This window comes from Ambystoma mexicanum, chromosome 2q (genome assembly GCF_040938575.1).
Source record: "Ambystoma mexicanum isolate Mex_15411 chromosome 2q, UKY_AmexF1_1, whole genome shotgun sequence".
Taxonomy (NCBI): Eukaryota; Metazoa; Chordata; class Amphibia; order Caudata; family Ambystomatidae; genus Ambystoma; species Ambystoma mexicanum.
The window spans coordinates 765,925,053-765,945,875 of NC_090924.1; the positions used below are offsets into that span (position 1 = coordinate 765,925,053).

At 45.6% G+C, this 20,823-nt stretch overlaps 1 protein-coding gene across 5 annotated transcripts in view; it reads right to left on the reverse strand.

The window, feature by feature from the left end:
• The window catches only part of DIP2C (disco interacting protein 2 homolog C), a 2,321,522-nt gene that overhangs the window by 644,047 nt on the left and 1,656,652 nt on the right, over positions 1-20,823 (reverse strand). For all 5 annotated transcript variants that reach the window (XM_069647998.1, XM_069647999.1, XM_069647996.1 and 2 more), the window contains one exon: positions 5,951-6,090. In XM_069647998.1, coding sequence (XP_069504099.1) covers positions 5,951-6,090 — 140 coding nt within the window. The remainder of the gene's footprint in view (positions 1-5,950; positions 6,091-20,823) is intronic.

Here is a 20,823-nt window from a genome sequence, read left to right on the forward strand (position 1 = left end):
TATGATATGATATGGCATTTATAACTCACCTAAATACAAGTGTTTCAAGGCGCGAAAGGGCCAGGGAGGGGGAACAGAAGGAAGACCGACAACGGTCTTACTAGGCCCAGTGTCATTCAGATTGCGCAAGTGCATAGGAAGGGGGAAGGGGAAAAGAGCGAGGGGGTAGGGTACAATGCAGTACATGGGATAAAAGAATAAATAGAGAAATACAAATACGGCCAACTGGGGCAAGTGCAAGGTAAGTGCAGACATTTGGTAGGGGGACTGTAGGGATACAGAAACAGTCACCAAGTGCTGTGGTTGCCAGGGAGGCAGTGCAGGCGTGCAAGTGGCAGGGACTGGGCCCGAGATCAGAAGGGTGGCCAGGTAACCAGTGCAATCTCAGTTTCAACCAGGAATTCAGCAGGGCAGAGGGGGAGAGAAAGCAGAAGCAAAACGGAAGGGTTTAAGATACTGCCGTAACTGGAGATGGTTCTCCTCAAGTTTCAGGGAGACAGGGAGGCTGTTCCAGAGGGAGGCCCCAGCCGAAGAGAGAGATCTACCACCAACTCGTTGCTTGGAGAAGCGGCTGACCCTGAGGACGTTGGAGGCGGATGAGCGAAGAGCTCGAGGAGGAAGATATTTACGAAGAGAGAGTTGATATTGAGGCCCCAAGCCCCAGAAGGCCTTGTGGACAATGCAGAGGGTTTTGAACTTAATATTTGCAGCCACTGGGAGCCAGTGCAGAGATTTCAGTCCTGGAGAGATACGATCCCTGGGCTTGAGGCCAAAGACAAGTCTCGCAGTCCTGTTCTGGATGAGTTGCAGAGGGCGGAGAGTAGAAGCAGGCAGATTTAAAAGAGGCTGTTGCAATAGTCCAACCTAGAGAGAACCAGAGCTCTGGAGACAGTGAGCTTCTGGGGGAAGGAGAGTAAAGGAAGAATACCTCTGAGGAGGTGCAGCTGGTAGTGTGATGTCAGAGATGTGTGGAGAGAAGGAGAGTGAGGAGTCGAAGGTGACCCCAAGGTTTTTAGCCTTGCAGGTGGGGGCAGGAGGAGGGCCAAGAGGCCAGCCTGGGAGTGGCAGGAAAGGAGGGAGCGGGTGTGCCGATGAGGAGAATCTCAGTCTTACTGGCATTAAGGCAGAGATCATTGGCGGCGCACCACTCCTGGATAGCAGACAGACAGTCAGAGATGAGTGAAGGAGAAGAGGTGGCTAAGAGTAGCCTGAAAATGAGTTGAGTGTCATCCGCATAGCACTCGAAGTTGGGGCAGAGAGCAGCAATGCATTGGGCAAGGAGTGCCAGGTATTGGTTGAACAGCCAGGGAGAGAGGTTAGACCCCTGGGGAACACCACAGGTAGAGATAAAGATAGAGGAGAGGAAGGACCAAAGTTGGACCTGGGAGGGTCAAACAGAGAGGAAGGAAGCCAGCCACGCCAGGGCCTGACCGGTGATAACCAGGTTATCACGGAGACAGTTGAGCAGGATGGCATGGTTGAATGTGTGGACACAGGGGCTGTTGTAATCAAGGTTGGAGAGCAGGTCTTCACAGATGTTCAGGAGAGCAGTTTCTGTGCTTCTGGCAGCTCTGAAGTCAGACTGATGATCTTGAAGACAATCAACAGATTCAGTGTGGAGATTGAGCTGGGAGATGGCCAGCTTTTCGAGGAGTTTGCCCAGAAAAGAAGTGATGGAGATTGGGCGATAGTTAGCTGGGCAGGATGGGTCAGAAGAGGGTTTCTTAAGAAGAGGGTGCACAAGTGAGTGCTTAAGGGGGGAGAAGCGAAGACCCCTGTGGTGAAGGAGTGGTTGCAGAAGTCCGCCAGAGCAGGGGCCAAGGTGTCAATATGGTCCTTGATGGTTTTGGAGGAACAGGGGTGGACCTGTTTTGACGAGGCTTTCATAGATCGGACTTGTCTAGAAACCTCATCTGGGGATAACAGGGGAAAGGAAGAAAAGGAGGGAGGAGTGGCGGCCGAAGAAGGGCTGGAGGAACAGTTGGGAGTAGAGGGGGCAGAGTGAGAGGAAGAGAGAGAGGACAGGATGGCCTGAGTTTTAGAGATGAAATACGCCAGGGCCGTGCAGAGGGCCTGGGAGGGGACAGGAGAGGTAGAGACATCGGGTAGTTCCTTGCAGATTTTAAAGAGTTCGGCCGAATTGTTAGATGCCGCAGAGACGCGGAATTGAATGTGGGCTCTCTTCTTGATGTGGACAGAGAGCCGATATTGCCTTTGGAGCAGGCATCAGGCCAGTTTGTCAGAGGATGTACCAGAAGCATGCCAGTTTCTCTCAGCCACCCTGCACTTGCGTTTAAGGGTGGCAAGAGTCGTACCAGGAGTTGCACTTTGGGCTTCAAGCAGATTCTCATGACAGGGGCAAGGACATCAAGAATATCAGAGATAGCAGAGATGGAGAGGGCTGTGTCAGGCTGTGAGTCAGCCAAAGGAGGAGAGGTGTGAGAAGGTGGCGGCGAAAGCCTCAACTGACACACGCTTCATGGTTCGGATAACCGAGAAGGTAGGTGGCAGTGCTGGAGTTGGCTTGTCCTGAGGGGTGGAGAGGGTGAGCTGGGAGGAAAGGAGAAAGTGATCACTCCAAGAGAGAGGAGTGGTGAGAAGGACAGAAAGGGGAAGGTCAGTGGAGATCAGAGCATCCAGAGTGTGCCCTGCAGAGTGAATCGGGCCAGAGGGGAGGATAGAGAGTGAGAGAGAGTCGCAGAAGTCACGAAAGAGTCCAGAGGAAGGACAGGAAGCATGCAGGTGGATGTTAAAGTCTCCAAGAAAGAGAAGTTGAGTGGTCGAGACCAGGAGGGAAGAGGAGAGATCCGCCCACTCAGAGAGGAAGGAGGAGATCTGACCAGGTGGCCGATAGATGGTAGCCACAGCAAGGGAATGGCTAGGAGAGAGAGAGTCTACAGACGAGGCATTCAAAAGAAGAGTAGGCCCGAGTAGGAATGACAGAGGCAGGAATCCACTCGGGGAAGATCGGGGCTACTCCACCCCCAGAGCGATTGGACCTGGGCACGGAGAAGATCTTGTAGCAGTCGCAGAGGAGAGTGTCAAAGCTTGTGACAGACCTGGCCATGAACCATGTCTCGGTGAGATCGAGGACATCAAGGTCAAGTTCTCCCAGGAGGCGGCAGATGTCCGAGGAATGTTTGACAGCTGAGCGAGAGTTCATAGTGGCAATATGGAGAAGGTTGCAGTCCTTGAAAGACTTCCGGGGAGGGGTACCGATCAGAGGAAGTGTAGAAGGAGAGGGGGGTGAGGGGGCAGAAGAGGAAGGAGGAGAGGGTAAGGTGGCCAAAGAGGAGACAGCAGGGGGAGGCACGGAAGCCGTGGGGGGAAGTGAGGGGACAGCAGAAGAAGGAAATTGATGAGGCGTGGGAAGCGTCTATCAAAAAGGAGAAGATTGGCCTGAGGGCCTTGTACCAGGATGGTACCATTGAGATAGACATTAATGATGACCTTAGAGGAGTCGAAGGAGGCAATCCCACTGGGTGCCCCCATTAATGGGAGAAGAGGAGTGAGGAGAAAGCACAGAGACCATATGAGGAGTCCATAGGTCTGGCGAGGGAACGACAAAGAGGATGTCGGTGAGGATTTGCTTAGAGGAGGCACTGGTATAGGTGTCAGCTATAGGGAGTCCTGGGTTGGAGACGAGGATATCCTTTTTAAACTTCTTCCTACCAAATTTAGTGAAGAGAGCAGGATAGTTGATGGAGAAGCAGTTAGAAAAGATAGGAGAGACAGAGAGCACCATAAGGTCAGTGGGGATAGGAGAGAAAAGGAGGGGGGAGAACACTGAGGGAGGGGAGCAGCAGACGAGACAGGGGGAGATGAGACAATAGTCGACAATTTGACAAGACGACAGGCGCTCATACAAACACTTTCACAAAGCAATTTCTTTTTTATCTTGTAACTGGTTTGTTACAGTTTACTCTATCTGCTTGGCTAGAAGTGGAAACTTGAAATTAGATTAATATTATTCAACCCATCCAGGTTACAGGCATTCTTTCTTTGGGAATCAGTGGACGATTGGCAATTTCCCAACTGAAACATTGATTTATGTGGTACTGGCTGAATACAGTCAACTGTAGATTGAGAATACTGTAAAAATGTAGATTGCAAATACAAATGCACCAAAAGATTCTGCTTGTAAAGACCAAGTAACGCACTCAAATTATGAAGACATTAAGATGACTCAGGATGGCTGAATATTCTATTTCACATAAAATACCCATTACATTAATTTAAATCACACTGCGATAAGAAGCTAATGCCAGTTTTTACAGGAAATCTCACAAGGATCCAAGAAAATCTACTGTTATTAGGTTGTGCTTATTTTACCCATTTCAATGCATTGGGCCTCATCACGACTTGGGCTGTATTTCCGGCTGTAATACCGCCGACTGTAATAGCCCTTGCACCGACCAGCCCGGGGGTATTACCACCGGATCACGGGTTGGGCCTTAACGGTAAATCCCCATTCCTGATTGGGTCCATTGGATCCAATGGGGAATTTTCAGTGCTAATACTGCGGGCTAATACAGCCGGCTGGAATACTGCCAAAAACAGGGATTTTCACCTCCAGAAAAAAGCTGGAGGTAAAACAGCTCGTTTAGCGCCCAACTCGTGATAGGGCCAGCCCTTCAATGCGGCTGTAATACCGTTACCGCCGGAATTAAGGGCTACAGCCCAACTCGTGATGAGGCCCAAAGTGTGGCGCTTCAGTGCCATATTACCCTATGTCACATTGCACAAAAAATTAAGACCTTACAAATTGATAAGCACCCATAGCAAATGAACTGGTACTGGAACGCAATGAATCAGGAGTTCACAGGACCACATTTGAAATAAATATGCACCTGCAATTGCAATATGCAGCTGATCAGCAGTAGTACTGCTAGAGCACATTTCAAGGTTCTGACCATGTACTGCAAATGCAAATATACTGATGTTCGATTTGGTAGATAACCACAGGCACACACGGAAAATGCTTTCTATATATCATCTCCATTGTGGGAAGAATATAAATCAGATGCATTTATCTAGAAATACTAAATGAATCCTAGTGAAAAGCAAACTTTAAAAAAACAAATTACACAATTATTTTAGTCCAACGTGCCTCCTTTGCTTAATATTTTTCTGCATGTTTGCAACCACATCTAGATATTAGCCGGTAGATGGATTTATGTACATTAGGAGTAGCACTTTGCACTTTATATAAGAAAGTTGAATATCATTCAGAACACTTTAATGACATGATGTGTGTGTTGTGTATTTTATATTCTGTATAATGATGTTTTTATATATGAGATACTGTCCAGATGTAACTGTTTTGAAATTAAGCATCAACACCTGATTTGGCAGGCCGGATCGGGTGTTATGGGCCCACGGTCAGAGTTAAAGGCACATGCGTAGCAGCATTTTGAGACAAAAATCTTAAACATATAGGCAAACAAAAAAAATGGTTTTAGGTACAACAGGACTCGTAACAAATTCACTTCAAGCCAACTAAGATACTCTTTATAAGAGAAACAACAATTTCAAACGATATCTAATGAGAGAAGATCATTTTGGAGCCAAATATCAAGAATGAAGGATATACATTTCTGACATACCACTTACACAGAGAAAAAAAAATAAGTGACACTAAGCATTTAAGGACTACCAAGTGAGACTCATGCATGGAGGGCAACAGCGAGATCTCTCAGCGACGTGATTTGCTTTGTCTTTAATAATCAACATTACCCTCACATAGAAGATCTGTTTGGTTCTCAACATTACAAAGTTGGTATGCTGGGAATAAAAGCTATAATGCAAGGGCTGTTACCCCTGTAACCAACTTATATATGGCTGTAATTCCTATTGTACAGTGCTCCTTCACTTTCTGAAGATAGGTTTGAGCTCAATAAATACCCAGAATAAAATAAAGTGTAAATAACTAGAACATGTAAGTTCTTACCTCCCGGCATCACTGTGCCAACATCTTGCACTGTAAGGACAGAGAGCTTTTCTTCCGAATCCACTCTAATCACTCCATAGGTAAGGCCATGCATGGACAGGACTCCCCTTCCTGGTGGCTGGTTGCTGTCATCTGTTGGCCTGCAATGGGTACAATGAAGGTTATTAAACAACTAAAAAATAAAAACAATATGTATGATTTGAGGGTTCCTCTAGAATGTAACGTTAACTTGATGTAAAAGAACAGCAGAGTTGGCCCACAGAGAGAAATGTATTACTGGTACACGACCAATTTATCTTCCATAACATTCCAGATTTCAGAGTGAACCTCTCATTTACATGAAAATTCTCCAAAAATTGAAACATTCGATAACACACCTGATCTAGCGCAACTAGATGATATTTAAATACTGCCTGTCTAAAACTTGATGAAGGGAATAAAAGAAGATTGGAGAAGTAACTGCAACTAAAATCAATTTAAAGGATTGCTACCATTTGGTAACAAAGCACAATAGTCTGCTTTAGTTAAAAGTGATGAAAATTAACAAGCAGCTGAAATCATAAGCCGTCAATTAGACTTAGTAGATGGACAAATTAAACAACTGTCGACAACACTTACACATAAGTACAGGTGTTACCCTGTAGGTGGTTACAGTAGAGGAGACAACTAGGAATAGATAATATGGGCTCTTTTACACTCCGCCCACTTACCGGTTTGGTAGGAGTCATTCCACCTTCCTCCGATTAACACTTCCCTGAAATACCAATCATGGTTCCTTTACAAGACAGTGCAACGGACATAATTTGCAAATGTTGCATTATAATGTTCGGAGATGCACGCAAATAACCAGGTAGGCTTGTATAGAGGAGGCACAGAAACACAAAGGCATTGATTCAGGTATGTACTCGGAAGCTTCTATATTAGGGGCAAACTGGACAGCAGTGAACAAAGGGCTCTTTCAAAAGAAGTGGAGATAGCTCTCCATGATCCCAAACACAGACATGCTGGAATTCAGATGCTTTTGTTACAAAGAAAAGCGATTACATATGTACGCTTTACTTTTAGGTTTCATATTGCATGCATTCTGTAAAAGAGTAATGGAAAATAAAGTTGTGAGGTTAATCAAACGCATGCAAGTAAAGCTTTCATGGGGAAGAAATAACATATTCCAGGGGGCAGAAATTCATGGTATATCAGTGCAACCACATCGGTATGTCTTTTTGTTTGTAGAAAAGTAAAACATTTTATTTCATTTTTTGTGTATCAGTATGAATATCAGGAGAAAGGTGGAAAAAATAAAATGGAGAGCACAGCAATTCCCCTAGAACAAATAACAAAAAAGCGACTTTAAAAATGTTACTGCAGATAAAAAGACTGCTGGCACTTTCACTGCCAAAATAATTCACTCAACTGACTTGAAAGACTAGTAGTTACTAGCAAAAATTAGACAATTTGGGAAAATGTTTTAATGTGTGCAAATGACGATCCCTTTCTGCTAGAGTTTATCAGAATTAATTAGTGTGTTGTGTTCCTGAGCACCCCCCACGCCCCTGGCCACTGTTGTCCCTACCGGCAAAGATTACCCTACATTGTTCGCTCAACCATAATCCTGTGTAAAAGTACTTTTTTACGTTACCTAAACATGGCAACCATAGTTCACTTTCCTGTATTATTTGCAAAAGTTAAAGGGTAGGAACCCTCCAGCAGCGAAAATGCCTCCATCCTCTCAACTCTCCTCTACTTAAAAACATCCCCCTTATGTTTTAATTTCCATCAATTTTGCACTTCAATCACTCTCTACATCAGCGGTGTTCAAACTGTGAGGGGGCGGCCCCATGGGGGACTGCAGCCTCATGTCCAGGGGGTCGCACACGCACAGTCTAAATAAAATTATATATATTTTATGCCATTTTTTGGGAGTCTAGATTCTAGACAAAAAAAAATGATCTGTCTTCAGCATGCAATGAATATCGTGTGTAATGGTAGCATTTACTTGCGTACAGCTATCAGTACACTACATTTCTAGACACAAAGAAATGTAGTGTAATGATAGCCATATGCAGGTAAATAGTACCATTACATATGATATTCATAGCAAACTGAAGACCAGATTTAGCATATTGTATAATGGCCACAAGATACAGTATTGTAGCTTTCTACACTATTGGGCATTGGGTCTGGCATGTTCTGTTAAACATGACATCAGTAAAGTGTGATATTTAAAATGAAGACGATTTGAGGAGCACCATAAATAGAGGGTCATTTCTGAGCAAGCTTAGGGATTTGCATCAGTGAAAGATCTTTCTACAGGATACCCACCTCCATATGCTTGATCAAACATATTAAGGGCTTCCTGTTTTCTTTGTTCTTTTCTTTTAAATTATCTTGCTGACATTTTTTCAAAGCTTTAAAAAAATGTGAACACTGCTTTGATAATTATTTTCATCATAAAAAAAGGCTAACAAAACGAGCTTTGGCAAAGCCGCTGTTGGCTCTTTTATAGCTATTAGAGCGTTTGCCAACCACTGCCATGCATATGTTCAGGTACTCACACAATTCTCCAGCTTTCACCATCTCATGGACAGATACCACTGTTAAGGTAGTGCCTGCAAAGGCCTATCTCCTTTCCAAGCAAAAACCAAAACTGTGGGATTTACCACTACTTTTTTAACCATGTCAGCTTATGTGAGTAAAGACTGCATATTAGTGCATTGTAAAGGAAAGAGGCATTTATTAAATTATTCATTCAGTTCAAATATTCGTGAGTTTTAGATTGTACCTCGATGTCGCCTGCAGCCACTTCAGAATGTTGTTCTATATATAGGTGATTTAAAAGGAGCCATATGGTGCCAAGCGTTCATTTCATAGCACAGATTACTTGCTCTCTAGGTGTCATATGTGCACAATAGGCTTAGTGGGGCTTTTTTCCATTGGAAATCAGGGAGCACTGTTGATCACAATTAGGTGCAACTTTAATTTCTCCAACAGAGATTTCAAAGGGGAAATCTGCTCAGGCACACCACTATTCATCAGGTGGCTTTTGCTGATGACAAAAGATTTCAACTCACATAAGAGTGGATATCACCACTGAGGGACTGAAACAAGTGTGCCTTGTACCAGACAGGACACCATCACCGTAATGCTTGATGGTGACACCAAATTATATGACTACAATCATTTCACCTCACACAGGACACCAGCATTGCAAAACTGAAAGGTGACAATGGGCCTCATTACGGGTCCAGCGGTAACCCTGCCGGTGCTACCGGCGGGTTGCCACTGGACCCGTAAAGATTTACTGCTGCCTGACCTCCCGGTGCTACCAGCTCATTACGATTCCGGCAGCCGGGAAATCAGGCGCTGGTATATTTGTTAATCCCCATTCCCATAGAGCCATATGGCACTCTATGGGAGTGGGCACAGGAGCACCGGCACCATTATCAACAGTGCCGGTGCTCCCGTGAAGAGTCTACCTACAATGGCCGCTGCGCCGGGCAGTGTCAGACCTATTGGGAACAGCAGCCAGGGCAGCCAGACTCAGTTTGCCGGTACGGAAACAAGGGTGCCGGTGAGCTTACAGGCACCCTTGTTTCCAGACCGGCAATCTCATAATGAGGCCCAATGCATGCAAGACTAAAACAAGTGCACCCCAATACAGAAGAGGGCATAAGTAAAAGTGCCTCACAGATACCTCAGCCAGAACATGAAATGAACAATAAAATACTCAATAGCGACCATCACTGAAGGATTGAACAAGCCTATATCACACAGAAATAGACCCCAGCACTGCAATTCTAAAAGGCGACTCACAATGCAGTATTAAAACAAACACCCCAACCAGGACAAACCACATGTATTAAAATATTGAAATGTGCCCTTCAGTGCAAGAATGATGCAAGCACACCTCACACAGGACACCGCCACTGCAATACGGAAAAATAATCCCTCAGTAGGACTGAAACAAGTGCAATTTATATAACTACTGCAAGGTGTCCAGTGCAATATTACTAAAACAAGTTCCATCAAATGAGAGAGGAATGCCACTCTGCAATAAATAATAGTGACGATGGCTGTGGGTATGGTGTGAAAAAGGCACCTCACTCGGGACAGGGTACCATCAGTGAAATTGTGAACTATGTCTGTCATCGCAAGAGTGAGACAAGTGCGCCTGACACAGGAAACACATTTGTAGTAGCCCTACAGTGAAGGTACCCTTTCGGTATTGAAATGGCGGTGACTTATCTAAGGCTAGGTGCTTTACAGTCCAACAATGAGTGTGCAGATACTGAAAGAGTACCATCATTGCAGGTCCAAAACAAGTGAGCCTAAATAAGGAAATATTCACCCTGACACCTACAAAGAGATTTGTACACATGTTGCTTCGCCTTTCCTTCTACTGTGTCACATGATAACACTTGCTTTCAAAAGACTTGTTGATAAGCTTTAGGGATGGGAGGCAAGAGTGGTAAATAGGGTCAATTTTAAAAGTCTGCTCTAAAATGCAGCATGTTAACCCATTATTTTGTTTTAAAACAAATATTTTTATTAGATTTTCAATTTATAACACATAGAGCAGTAATGATAAAACAGTTTGATAAAGCTCCTCCTAAGTTAATTCAACAAGAATAAGCATAACAGTAGGTCATCTCCTAAAGCCATTGAACAATTATTAAACAATAATCAACCTTCCCCCCGCTACGTTTAACAACCTTATTACATAGTCCGACTTAACTTGAGATCAAATATGCAACATATGGGGGTACATTCGGGAAGTATTTTGCCCGCAACAATGGATTCTAATTTAAGGTTCCCATTGTGAAACTTTACAGTACATTGCCTTCCCTGCTTCATCTCCCCACCAATGTTTTAATGAAGCGTTAATAAACTCGGAATACATCTGAAGGCATTGTAAATGACAGCTCTGTTCATCTCAATTAATTCCCTCCAGGGCTTAGTTCGAAATTGACCACACTTCCCCCTCCATTACAAGTTAAATAGCTTTCGTAAATGAGTAAATCCATCATTTGTCCTTAGGCCATGCCCTTTTGGTATTGTTTCAAAAAGAAATTGTGCTTTTAACCAACTTTATATGTACAAAATCAATTTCATTTACATACGTTATATAGGACCGAGTTGTATCTTAGTGACAGTCCATTCCTAAGGCTGTTTCTCAGTCTTTGACTTTACCATTTTGGTCTAGCTTCCATGTCTATGTTTGTTTCGAAGGCATATAAGCAATTACAGCATAGCTTTGACCACATTGTACTCTTATGCTCTACATTTTACTCATGTTCTTGTCTTACAGAACATTATAGTTCACATTACCTCCTAAAATTCCCCAATTCTCTCCTTCCCACTCACATCCCTCCTCCCTTACCCCCTCACTTCTTTTTATTACCCCCCCACCTCTACAATCCTCTTCCCCCCTACTATAAGTATTATTTTACATTTAAGATTCTAGGCTTTTAAGGTTTTTTTCCCCTTCTTAACCTCAGCATCTCATTATCTTTGTTTTTGAGAGAGTTCAGGTTACATGTGTGTTTCAGAGCAGGCGGGGTTTGAAGAAATGGGCTTCTCTGTCCCGTACATGTTCATGAAATGGATTCCATATAGTTAGGAATCTTAGGTATTTGCCAGTGCTGATGGCGCATATCTTCTCCATAGCCATTACCCCCCCAAATCTTAACCCACCAGCATGCTGAGATTGGACCTTCTTTGTTTTTCCAATTTTGTGCAAGAGTCATTCTAGCTGCTGATAGTAGATGGGTGATGAGTTTAGCTGTCGCTCCTGACATCGTGTATTTCCCTTCTATAGGGACTCCTAAGAGGATTGTCTTCGGAGATCTTGGTAGATCCATCCCTGAGATGTCTTTTATGTGGTTTAGTATTTCCTTCCAGTAGGCAACTGCTTTAGGGCACGTCCACCATATGTGAAACAGGTCTCCATTCTCACCGCAGTTTCGTCAACAGTTTGGTAAGTAAGACTTTGCGATTTTGTGAATGCGGTTCGGGGACATATACCATCTGAGGCACAGTTTGGACGCAGATTCCTTTATTGTGGTGCATCTGGAGGTGCTGTGTGCACGTGCCCATATTTGGTACCATTCCTCCTCCGTTAGTGACTCTTGCATATCTCTCTCCCAATTCATTTTATATGCGAGATGGTCGGTTGGCTGGTCATTGGGGAGGAGTTTGTAGAGTCTAGGGACCCCCTTCGCCGTATTGCCTTCTTGAAGCGACAGTTCTAGGCCTGATGGCGTTCTCATGCCCGCCTTCTTCACCGTTGGGTGGGTAATCCAGCCTGATTTGCGCATATCTATAGCGTTCATTTTCCCCTATATTGAATTTTAACTGGCAATCTGTGAACAGCAATGGAGCACCGTCTTTGTACATGTCTTTCAGGTGCATCGTTTCTCCCCCTGACCAGCCCACCCAGTATCCCCGCTGGAGACCCGGTGTGAAGTCTGGGTTGCCCATCAGTAGCGTATATGAACTCATTCCACCAGGAATGCGTTTCTTTTTCCGGGCTTTATCCCAACTTAGTAGAGACCATTTCGTCATTTCTAGTAGAGCTTCTCTGTTTCGGTTTTCTTTGCTCAGGCTCAAGAGGGCTATTAGGGGGATGGATGAGACTGATTGTTCGATTCTGCACCATCCTTTATGATCCTCCGGTTTCGCCCATCGCAGCATTGGTGCTAGTTGTGCCACCATAATGTATCTGTCCATTTCTGGAACTCCCAGACCGCCCAGATGGGGGGAGCGCATTAGGATTCGTTTCTGGATTCTAGGTTTCTTATTATGCCATATGAATTTGAATACCGCATCTTGCAGTTCTCGGATCTTGGCTGGTGGTATTGGCACTGGCAGTGAGCTTAGTACATAGAGGAGGCGGGGAAGGATGGTCATTTTGACCGCTGTGATGCGGGCGAACCATGACAGCTCCTGGGAGTCCCATCTGTGCAAGTCTTCCTGTAGTTGTTTCCACAGCGGTGTTATGTTTGTTTGATATAATTTGTGCAGATCGCTGGCAAGGTGAATTCCTAGATATTCCAGTTTTCTTTCAACCCAGCACATCGGGAATGATCTCGCCAATGTCTCGATATCTTCTCTCCTTTTTTGGATAAATTTATGGAGAACCCCGAGACTTGTCTGAATTCCTCCAACTGGGCCATAGCTCTGGGCATTGTATTTTTTGGATCTCCCATGAAGAGCATGATGTCATCCGCGTATAGGGCTATTTTGTGGGTTCCTGACCTATTGTAACTCCCTTGATACTGACGTCCTGGCGGATCTGCATAGCACATGGTTCCATTGCCATTGCGAAAATTAGAGGGGAGACGGGGCACCCCTGTCGTGTGCCCCTTCCGATCGCCACGAATTCTGTGCTCTGACCATTGATCATTGATCCTGAAACTTGTTGATGGATGCTGGTAGTTGGCGAGCACCATTTTCGTAAATTCTGGACCGCAACCAAACCGTTCCAAAATCAAACTCAGATAGCCCCAGTCCATGCTGTTTTAACCCATTATTTAAAAGAAATGACCTGGAGGGAGAACCCCCTGATCCCTCCTAACCCCACTTGATTGGTTTAGGTTCCCTGACTACGCTCAGTTGCTATGGCATATCTGGGGTAAATATTTATGCCCCTCCCCTTACAAAATTCCGCTGCTGGCCCTACAACTGTGCTTGGAGCAGGATGGGGGGAGCCATGGGATAGTGATGGGAGCAGGGTGGGGAGAGCCCGGCGTCTGTCTTGGGGTGGGGAGAGCCAAGAGACTGGGCTAGGTGTTGGATGAGGGAGTCCAGAGATTGTGATGGGAGCAGGTAGGGGAGCCCAGGGACTATGCTGGGAGCAGGGTGCGGCGATAGACGCGCAATAGTTGATAGCCATTAAGACTTACTGTCCATTCGTCATTTTTGGAGGTCCCGGCCTGCCCACAATTTGCTCAGGGGGGCCCAGGCCAAAACAGTTTGAAGACCACTGCTCTACATTTTGACAACTTGCAGTGTCAGGGACTTTGTTTACCAGCGACCAGACTATCTGAGAAGCACTGAAGGAAGATGTCTCTTGTTTGCATTTATTTGTGTGTTAGAACATAGTTCTGTGACAAGAAAACCTGTGCAATAGGCAAATCCCATTGCTGGGTGCTTTACAGGATGATACAGGAACATGGTGGTGAGGACGTTGGGTACACTCGTAGGCCACTGCATCACCGCTCTCTGTCCCAATTTTCAGTGCTATGCGGGTGATACCCAGCTCATTTTCAGGCTACCCTCGGCCTCCTCCTCTCCTTCCCTCATCTCTGACTGTCTGTCTGCTATCCAGCGGTGGTGTGCCGCCAACGACCTCTGCCTCAATGCCAGTAAGACTGAGATTTTACTCATTGGCACAACCACTCCCTCCTTCCCTGCAGCTCCCTGGCCGGCTTCTCTTGGCCCTCTTCCTGCTCCCACCTGCAAGTCTAAAAACCTTGGGGCACTCTTCGACTCCACACTCTCCTCCTCTCCTCACATCGCTGACGTCTCTAAGAAGTCACACTACCAGCTACACCTCCTCAGAGGTATTCTTCCTTTCCTCTCCTTCCCCCAGAAGCTCACCGTCTCCAGAGCCCTGGTTCTCTCTAGTCTGAACTATTTCAACAGCCTCTATCTAAATCTGCCTACCTCTACTCTCCGCCCTCTGCAACTTATCCAGAACAGGACTGCAAGGCTTGTCCTTGGCCTCAAGCCCAGGGATTGTATCTCTCCAGGACTGAAATCTCTGCACTGGCTCCCAGTGGCTGCAAGGATTAAGTTCAAAACCCTCTGCATTGTCCACAAGCCTTCGGGGCCTGGGGCCGCATTACCTTCAACTCTCTCTTCCCAAGTATCTTCCTTCTCGAGCTCTTCGCTCATCCACCTCCAACTCCCTCAGGGTCAGTCGCTTCTCTAAGCAACGAGTTGGTGGTAGATCTCTCTCCTCAGCAGGGGCCTCCCTCTGGAACAGCCTTCCTGCCTCCCTGAAACTTGAGGAGAACCATCTCCTGTTCCGGAAGCACCTCAAAACCTTCCTCTTTGCTTCTGCATTCTCTCCCCTGCTGAATTCCTGGTTGAAACTGCACTGGTTACCTGGCCACCCATTCTGATCTCGGGCCCAGGCACACCTGCACTGCCTCCCTGGCAACCCCCACAACTGGGGACTGTTATTCTGTATCCCTACAGTCCCCCCACCAGCATTATGTTGCTCTTACCTTGCACTTGCCACCATCTGGCCGTTTTATTTATCTTATTTATTCTACTATCCAATGTACTGCACTTTCCTCTCTCCCTTCCCCCACACACTTTTCCCTTTCCCCCTTCCCAGGCACTTGCGCGATCTGAATGACACCTGGCTTAATAGGATCGTTGTCTGTCTTGCCTCTGTTCCCGCTCCCTTGTCTCGTCGCACCTCAAAACACATGTGTATAGGCGCGTTATAAATGCCATATCATATCAAAATATTATATCATATCACACAAAGGGGCAGCACAGCCAAACACACAGTACAGGAAAATAATTTAATATTTACAGTAATTGTGGGAAGTGCAAGTGTGCATTGGCTTAGGGGGTTATCATGGAAGGATGATTCCATTGTACAATGGCAGGGGTGTCATTTGTTATGCACCCATCAGCCACTGCTGTTCGTTGTGTTGGTGATGCCTCAGAGTGCAGACTTGCATCGATCTGAGATTTCCGGTAGGTCTTGGTCCAACACGCATGACAAATCTTATTTCATACATACATTGCAGATTAATAGGCATTTCAACAATTGCCTGCTGAGTTACGCAGACATCAACAATACATTACATGATCAACTTCATACCAAAGCAGCATCAAGGAGGGCTTCCCCTCTTGAACATGGGCCGCCGCCACAGTAGTGCTGCAGAAGGCAATGTGTATGGCTGCAGTGTGGCGTGCACGTATTTGAGTTGTGGATGATGGTAAGGAAGTGCACGTCATTTAAATTCATTGGGGGCAAGCTTTCGTTAGCACCACGTATTTACAGCATTTACTATTTTGCACTACAAATGACATTTCATACATACATACATACATACATAGCAGAATGATGAGCATTAAGGCAATCGGCCATGCTCAGGCTTCTGCAAAAGTCTGCCTTCAGTCATGGCCCAGCATCTTCACAGAACACCAAGAGTGCCACTTTGACTGGGGCATACCTTCCTGCCAAACCCCGACATCACCCCTAGTCCCCATTGTGGCCTATGGTCACGGATTTCAGCCACGACCAATGAACACTTTTTTTGAGACTCGCATGCTCCTCCAAGAACATGAAAGTGGCTACTGTGCATGATGCTATGGCATGCCCACTGGGCAGAGTGCTCCACAGAACTCCCAAGCCACCAGACGTGGCAATGCATGCCTACTGACACTTTGCCCAGGCCTGGGCTTTCATCCCTTCCTCGGGCCACACCTTGAGCCCAAATGTGAGTACTGGGCATAATATGTGGCCATGGGTAGAGTCCACTTTACTTTTGCATGGCCTTTACCTTTAGTCATGCCCCAGAGACCTCTCAACACCCAAAGTGCCCATTATTCATTTTGCAGGCGGGGGGAGGTGGGGTTGTTGGGGCATACCCAAAGGGAGACACAAGGGAACTAACACTAAGAGTGACACCAGGGAAAGCAACTCGAGTGGGTTACCCCTGGACTATTATACACATTAGAAAAACGACTCAAAGTAATTCTAAACCAATAAATAACACAAATGCTGAGAGAGGTTCCATATGACGACCAACTACATTATTATATGCTAGCTGAGCATAAATAAAATGTTATTTACTGTGTACTTCTAAGCCACCCAAGGTGGTCTTTGAACATGCCCTGCGGCCATACCCAGTGCCAACTGTACCCATCCATTATGGCCACTGAGCATAGCCTGTAGCCATGCCCAGAAGTCACTTTGCCCGGGGCATGGAGTTTTGCCGAAAGGCACTGCATAGAAACATCAGCCTAAAGTTTACCAATACCACTTGGTCTGTAGGCTCCTCATCACTGGCATAGCCTGCCTCACCACCATTAAATATATATAAGCCGGTACGATAGCTCGGTGGGTTGACCGCTCGCTGCTGCGATCTATGTGTGATCTGCAGGTCGCAGGTTTGAATCCCGGCAAGGCCAACTCAGTCTCCCATCCTTCCGAGGTTGATAAATGAGTACCAACTTCGTTTGGGGTGATTAATGTATGTAAATATGTTCTATGTACAGCGCTGAAGCACTAAGTGCTATATAAATAACAAAACATTATCATTATATAAGAAGACCTTGCAGCAGGCATCCCAGAAGAAAGAAGAGGCCAATCCAGTCTCTCTGAACAAATATTAGGACCTGGAGAAGAGCCATGACAGCTGGACAGCTATTCGATCTTTCCTGTTGTGGCACTGCACTTCAATTCTTCCACTGTTTCCAGCAAAGACATCCATGTTGTGGAAAGAAAGGCTGGCATAGGGACATAGATGCAGGTGTGAACTTCGGCCTATCCTATTTATTTATAATGCTCCTAGCTAAACAGGGAAACACTGGATTGCTGCAGGCGGTCCTACATCACAGGCGCGGCTGGTAACTTTCATAGCTGTGCATTGATCACAGTCTCACTATTAGAAGGATTTTCCGAATTCTTCTGATGAGATTTTCAGAGAGACCAACCTGTCGCGTATGCAGGGGCTTCCACTAAGTTAGTCCAAAATCGCACTTGTTAACGTGGCTGAGCAGTCCGGCTTCACTAAAATGAAAAAAGAAGGGAGGTTGCTGGTGCACAGATCACACGTACACCAGCTATTACCCCTCGCACCCCTTTACACACATGCTTTAAACCACAGGTATAATAGTTGCAACAGTGACACAATATTAGCTACATCGTCACAGGGTTCAAGTGCATTTAAAACAAAAACTTAAAAATAAAATTCATGTCAACATCTCAAAGTCCAACTCATGTCCCTGGACAAGTGTCCAACAAGAGTGCACAGGTAAGTCATATTTTTATGTACTTAAGGTGAGTTTAAAAGAGTTATAAACACGTCTTCGTTGTAATGAATGCGAGAAAGACAATAGTCAAGTTGAAGTTAATGAGGCATCATAGGTTAGTTGTACTTACAGGTTTACGGGACAAAACCAGTCACTCAGCTTTTGAGTCGGGATGACCCTACTGAAGATTTTCAAGTCCAGATTTAAAAACCAAAAGGGAGAAAAGGAATGCCGGCAGAGAAGGAAGACGACCCCCCTGAGAAAAAGTTGCCGTCACCTGGGCAGGAATAGGTAAGCAGCCGCAGCCCAGAGTCCTAGATGTGGAAGATCAGAAACAAGGTGGAGGTTGAAGATCGAGAGAAGGCTACTAACACTGAAAAATGCAGCATACAAGGCCCAGGGAGTGCGATTATAGAGATCAGATTCAGTGTAGGGATTGGGTTTGGCTAGGCATCGGTCCCAGTCTTTGGTTGTTAAGTCAGAATCTCTTGGAGGTGCCATCCCCAGAAAGATAGGATCCACAACGATGGACAAATTCCTTCAGGTAATCCAAAAACAAGAGAACCACAGCAGAAGCAGCAGCAGCCGTGAAGACTCAGGGTAGCACTTGCAACAGGTCACAGGAGACTGAGGCGAAACAAAGGACTCGGTACACTTAACAACTCGGTCCATCTATTAAGAACAGCATCGGCATCACAAGTCCTCCCCATAAAAAGTTATCACTTTGGGTTAGGAGCATGCAACACCATTTTGGTTCCACGGATGGGCCTCCTTCTCTGGGTGAACAGCACTCGATCGCAGGAGGTTCATGCGTTCCCCAGCAAGCTGTGGAGGATAGTGAATCTACTGTGCCTGATTTGGGAAAGGATTCCCTTAGCGAAGGCTTCCCATGATCCAAGAGAGACAAAGCTTTGCCTTAAGGATGATAGGAGTCAGCAAACGACTTCAACAGTCCTCTGCAGCAGTAGGTCCAGAGGTCGCCTAAAGAATGGCCAAGAGTCCCCAGCAGATATCCAGATCTGTATGGCTGGGGGTTATACCAGAGTTCCAATCACTGCCGGGCAACATTGAATCCGATTCTAGATGGCCAGACCATCTCCTCTCGTGACATCCTTGAGTGTGTGTGTGTGTGTGTGTGAGACATCTGGAATTCCCCTTATAAGCCCAAACATGGTTCCTATTGATACAGCCTTAAACTGTGGGCTCTTGCTGGAGACTACAAACAGTAACAACCATTTGCTGTAATTCTTGTCGACAAACTCTAGGAAGACCACCAACAAAGTCTGTGGTTCGAGGAGCAGAGCAAACAAAAAAAGTAGCAATTTTGGCCACTTTACACAACAAAGGTGCTACTTGGCGGAGAAAAAAGGCGCACTGCAGCGCACCTTGTAAAAAAACATACTGCCACCAGACTGACCTGAACATACTGCCTGAGTGAGGGGACTCAACCAGGTGCAAGAAAAGGTGGGTGACAGGGATTCCCATAAGAAAATGCGTTACAGTGAAGAGTGCGGTTTAAAGGAAAGAAAAATGTTGCCTGCATATAATCCTGCAAAAACATATCTTCCTTAACAGGCCGCATCCTATTGTCGACGAAGCCACTGTTTTGTCACATGAGCAAGAATTCAATGAAGAGCTCAGACATCCGTCGTATGATCAGTTCAATCTTACATTTATATATTTATGTGCGTACCTTACTATGGTTTGTGTACTTTTCAAGTCCTCTTTTATAATGATAGAAATATGTAACATATGTTTATGTTTATAAAAGATGGTTTGAAAAGTACACACGTCAATCCATCTTTTCTAGAAATTTCCGACGGACAAAGCCAGAGGCGTCTTTGAAGCCACATTTTATAAACATAGGCATATATTACATATTTCTGCCACTGAGTCGCTAAAACTGCAATCAGTTTGAGTGATGACGCTGTGGCTGGCTGGCTGCCGCTTCTGTTGGTCACAGCTTGCCTGACTTCAAAGTGGCAGGCGCATCTCCCGTCGCGGCTTCGGCCGTGCCAGGATAATGTGTCCCACCGTGGTGTGGTGGGACTGGCGGTAGGGTGGCTCAGCCTCGAGATTGCTGGGGCAAGACCCTGGCTGGCCTCGGCCCTCTTAACGCACTGCGTGCAACACATTAACTCCAGCTTCACACGTCAAAGGATCCTGCCGGATTACATACTACCTACTCTTAGAATATCTCCTTTCAGTGAAACCAGGCTAGATCTTCTTACTAAACCATATGCAGAAGCTGCGATTCAGTCATAAATACAGGATTTAGGACCACCGAGTGTGACTCATTCCGACCATCAGGTTCACTCAGAAAGCTGTCTATGTTTTAAGAGCCTTGGTACCTGAGTCCATCGCACTGTCAGAAGCAAAATGAAAGATAATCCAATGTGAGTTATTAATAGCAAGTATATGCAGGCAGGCCGTCACTGAGAGAATCATTTGAACAGATATAGAAAAAAAAAGAAAATCAATCAGCATCCAGCGTGGTCTCTGGAGAATTCTCAGTGTAATTTGTATCCGGAGCAGTCGGGCATCTCTATTTATGGCTAATTATTTACCTTCCTCTCACAGGCCACGTGATGTCTGTCGGTTTGGTGCGCGAGAAGGACTCTACAGCGTCGGCAATGAATCTCAATTACAGTTGTCTTGAAGTGACAGCTCTCCTGTGGCAGTGGCAAGGACGGGGGCACTACACTCCCTATGGCCACAAGTAGAAAGGAAACACGCTGAACAAAGTTGTCAACACAGTTTTCTGAAGAATGCACGCACTTCTTCCCCCAGAATATTGTAAACATGAACCTGCTTTTACCAAGTAAAATATTTTATACCCCAAATTTAATTTCCTACAATATATATGTTCAGCA